Genomic DNA, 3,954 nt, shown 5'->3' with positions numbered 1-3,954 from the left:
ATACTATCCACAACAGAATAATTATACAATGATGATTTATCAACTTGATAGAATGCTATACAGACACTAAAAATGAAAATTACTACAACATGAAATATATCTTAAAAAAAAAAAAAAAATACTATCCACAACAGAATAATTATACAATGATGATTTATCAACTTGATAGAATGCTATACAGACACTAAAAATGAAAATTACTACAACATGAAAAAAATATTAATATAAAAATAATGCCTCATAATTTACAATCAAATAAAGATATACATATGGATATTGACTGTGGAATAAGAAAAGTTTAAAGTTTGGCTTCTTAAGAGACAGGATCATGGTAGGTTTTTAAAAATTAAAATGTTACTTTCCAACCATTAGAAAATTATATTTTCCTTTTAAACACATCATTTTCCATATGATTATCATAGTCCATAGCAAGAACCTTTCTAATGTGTAAGTTCTGTTAATGTACACCAATAAAAAGCACTCCATCCCCAATAGAGATCACAAGTTTATACAACTGAGAACAGCATTCAGTCAAACAGGGCCTGAAATAGAACTGACAGGTATCCATTTATCCTGATTGTCCCAAATTTCAGCATCTTCCTTAGCGTCCTTTAGAATTCTTAAGTCTGTTATTTGAATGAAAAACTACTACGACAAAAGTGAATGTGGTTCACATCATGATTTTGAATTCCTAAGACTCTTCCTGGCTGCTAATTTAGGCACTTGCCAACTATGGGGATGGGGGTGAGGGGGTGCTTCCATTAAAAATAAGCAACAAGATGGAAATTACAAAACACAAAGAAATTTGACCCAGGCCAGTCAAAAAGACATTTTTCTGCTCCTTCACTCTGAACTGAAACATTAACCAGCATCCAAACATTACAACACTGGTTATGAAATACCCATTCTCATATATGAGCAACAGTAGATCATTAACTTTGGGAAAGAAAGGCATGATAGGTTTTAGGATCAACCAGACAACCATTTGAAAGCAGGAAGATTTTATGACTTCTATTATATTCTTGGAGCAGAAAGGATTGTCAGTGGTGAGAAGACCCAGTCGTAAATCCACCATCCCCACAGTTTGAGTGGGCAGGCCCCTCTTTGTTCTTCAATATTAGTATCAAAGAGCTTGCTTGTGGAATTTTTTTTTTATCTATTCATACAAGTTTATTTTTCATATTTGAATTTTATCAGTTAATCAATTAAGAAAAATTAGACTATTTTGGTTAGCAAATAAAACAATTAATCCATGAACTGCAGATGATAGTTGTAGTTCTCAGTCTCAGCATTCCCTCTATTTCTGTGTTTTTTTCTGGTTAGATAGTATTGATAAAATCATTATTACTTATTTGAAAATGGTACCCAGGACCTCTACATAGAGTTGTATGCATTGTGTACTACACAACCCTAGGAGAAACAATTCACATGACAGTCCATCAGGCAACACCATCATTTCTTCTAAACTCTTCCTCATTATTTAAAAAGTAACTCCACACTTCTCATTGCTAATATTAAATCTTTCTTTTGACAATTTTTTTTCACTTTGGTTTTTATTTTGGTGAAAGTATAAACAGCCAAAGATACACTATTTAAACAATTTCTACATGTACAACTCAATGACATTATGTCCTTCAAGTTGTGCTACCTTACTGCTGTTGAGTCGATTTGACTCATAGCATCCCCTTCTTGGTATTCCAAGGTGATAGCTCTACCAAAGTAGATTGCCCACTCTTCCTTCCAAGGAGTGGCTGGTGGGTTTGAACCACCAGCCTTCTGGTTAGCAGTCAAATGCCTTAGGCACTACACCACCAGAGGTCCCCAAGTTGTGGTACCAGTCTCCTTTTCCAAATTATTCCACCACCATTATGTTCCCCCTAAGTTTCCCATACAACCTTTCCAGTTGCTGTTGTCAATTTATTTCCACACAGATAATTCCTTAGAAGAATTTTAAGCAGATATGCTTTACTCAAAGCAGATGTACTTTTTACTACTTCAGACAGGCTATAGTTTGGTTCAAAAAAGTCTTCAGGGGATAGTTATGGTTTAAAGTTTAAAGTTCATCACAGGGAAATAATTTGGAGGGTTCATACAGCCTCAATGGCTCCAGAAAATCTGTATTTCATAAGAATTAGAAATTATTTTTCACAATCCCCCCTTCTAGTTGGGATTCTTCTATAGCACCTTTGATCAAAACATTCAGTAAGGATATCCAGGAACCACCCAGTTCCAGTGTTTGAAGGATGCTGTAGCTTGGCTGATTCTCACCTGCTAGGTACATACTCCATGTGACTGACAAACTTTTATCTTCACTGGTGTGAAAAGAAAGTTTCACTATATTAGGGAATTTCCTATTTCTTTCCTTATAATATGCACATTTTGACTGTTTTAAAAAAGGTATTGTTTCTTCTTTTCTTTCTTTCTCATATTATTTTTGGTTTTACAAATTTGAAACATTTGAGATAAATAGTTTCAAACAGTTTTGTTTAAATTATGCAAATGAAAAACTACAGCAACAATTCAATATGGTAAGAATCTCCTTCTACAGCTTGAACAATTCTGAGATAGCAATTTCAAAAAACAGCTCTGTAATCACTTAATGCTCGTAATGTATAAAATTTATCTTTCTGAGAAAATTACACACTCATTTTGGTGCTACATGCTTGATATTCAGTTTGCTAATTATCCTTTTCCTCAAGAGAGAGGAAAATATTAATTTTTGATATGTTTCAGGAGCTTCGGATGTTAAGAGAATAAGTTTACCAAGTGGGTCCCATAATAGATGCCCTAGTTTAGACAAGAGGGTTGGATAAAATTCTCTAAGGAAATGATTCTTACAGAGATGAGAAGGTGTGGAAGGATAAGACACATCCTTTTAAGCAGAAGGAGGGCCATATGCAACAGCCGTAAGCTATGACAGGACTACTGCTGTTATTGTTGTGTACTGTCAACCATATATTACACAGAAGAACTGTCCCATTGGATTTCATGTTTATAGGATCAGATCTCCAGGTCTTTCTCTCATGGAACCAGTTGGTAGGTTCAAACTTCCAACATTTCAGTTAGCAGCTAAACTAGTACTCACACAATTGACAGAAGGCTGATGGAGTCACGTAATATTAGGTAAATGGGCAAGTGTAAAGATCCATAGGGAAAAAAGAACAGCGAAAAGTAAGACTGGAGAAGAGATGGGGGCTGACAACACAGGATGTATAGGTCAAGGCCACTACCCGTCTATCAGTCTGTCATACCGTGGTGGCTTGTGTGTTACTATGGTGCTGGAAGCTATGCCACCAGTATTTCAAATACCAGCAAGATCACCCATGGTGGACAGATTTCAGTGAAGCTTCCAGACTAAGACAGACTAGGAGAAAAGGCCTAGAGATCTACTTCTGAAAATCAGCCAATACACACGTATGGATCACAAAGAATATTATCTGACTCACTTACTTTGTACATGTCATCAGAAGGAATCAATCACTAAAGAAAGGCATTGTGTTTGGTGAAGCAGAGGGCCAACAAGGGCATGGGAGATGCTCAGCAAGATGATCTGCCACAATAGCCACAAGGATAGATGAGACCTGTGGTAGTAAAAGTTGTGTGTCAAATTGGCTGGGTCATGGTTTTGAGTGGCTGGGCATCTGCATACAGTAATTACCCATAATGCAATTGGATGCGATGTAATTAACTCCATGGTGGAATCCACTGTGAGCAGCTAATGAGTTGCCTTTGGAATGTGGTCTGTTTCTGGTATATAAGGAAATGCTTTGAGAAAGGTCTATAGCTCCTTGGCACATTTTAGATCCTGTTTTTGGCTGAGTCTTCATTTCCAGTTACCACACTTGAACCAGTGGCTGTGTTGCCTGCCGATCTTGGGTTTGTGAGCCTGAAACAGGAGACAACTACAGGTCCAGTGGGCTTGGAATAAGAGATAAAGCTGAAGCCCAAGGTCAA

General features: G+C 36.5%; 1 protein-coding gene across 1 annotated transcript in view; it reads right to left on the bottom strand.

Annotated features, from left to right (window-relative positions):
• Positions 1 to 3,694, bottom strand: part of PSD3 (pleckstrin and Sec7 domain containing 3) — a 576,478-nt gene extending 572,784 nt beyond the window's left edge. The window contains exon 1 of the mRNA XM_007935046.2: positions 3,659 to 3,694. Within this exon, the coding sequence (XP_007933237.2) occupies positions 3,659 to 3,694 (36 nt within the window). The remainder of the gene's footprint in view (positions 1 to 3,658) is intronic.
• Positions 3,695 to 3,954: the final 260 nt, after the last annotated feature.

This window comes from Orycteropus afer, unplaced genomic scaffold, assembly GCF_000298275.1.
Source record: "Orycteropus afer afer isolate SDZICR_OR568_19922 unplaced genomic scaffold, OryAfe1.0 scaffold00024, whole genome shotgun sequence".
Classification (NCBI taxonomy): Eukaryota; Metazoa; Chordata; class Mammalia; order Tubulidentata; family Orycteropodidae; genus Orycteropus; species Orycteropus afer.
This window is presented reverse-complemented; position numbering and strand designations above follow the sequence as displayed.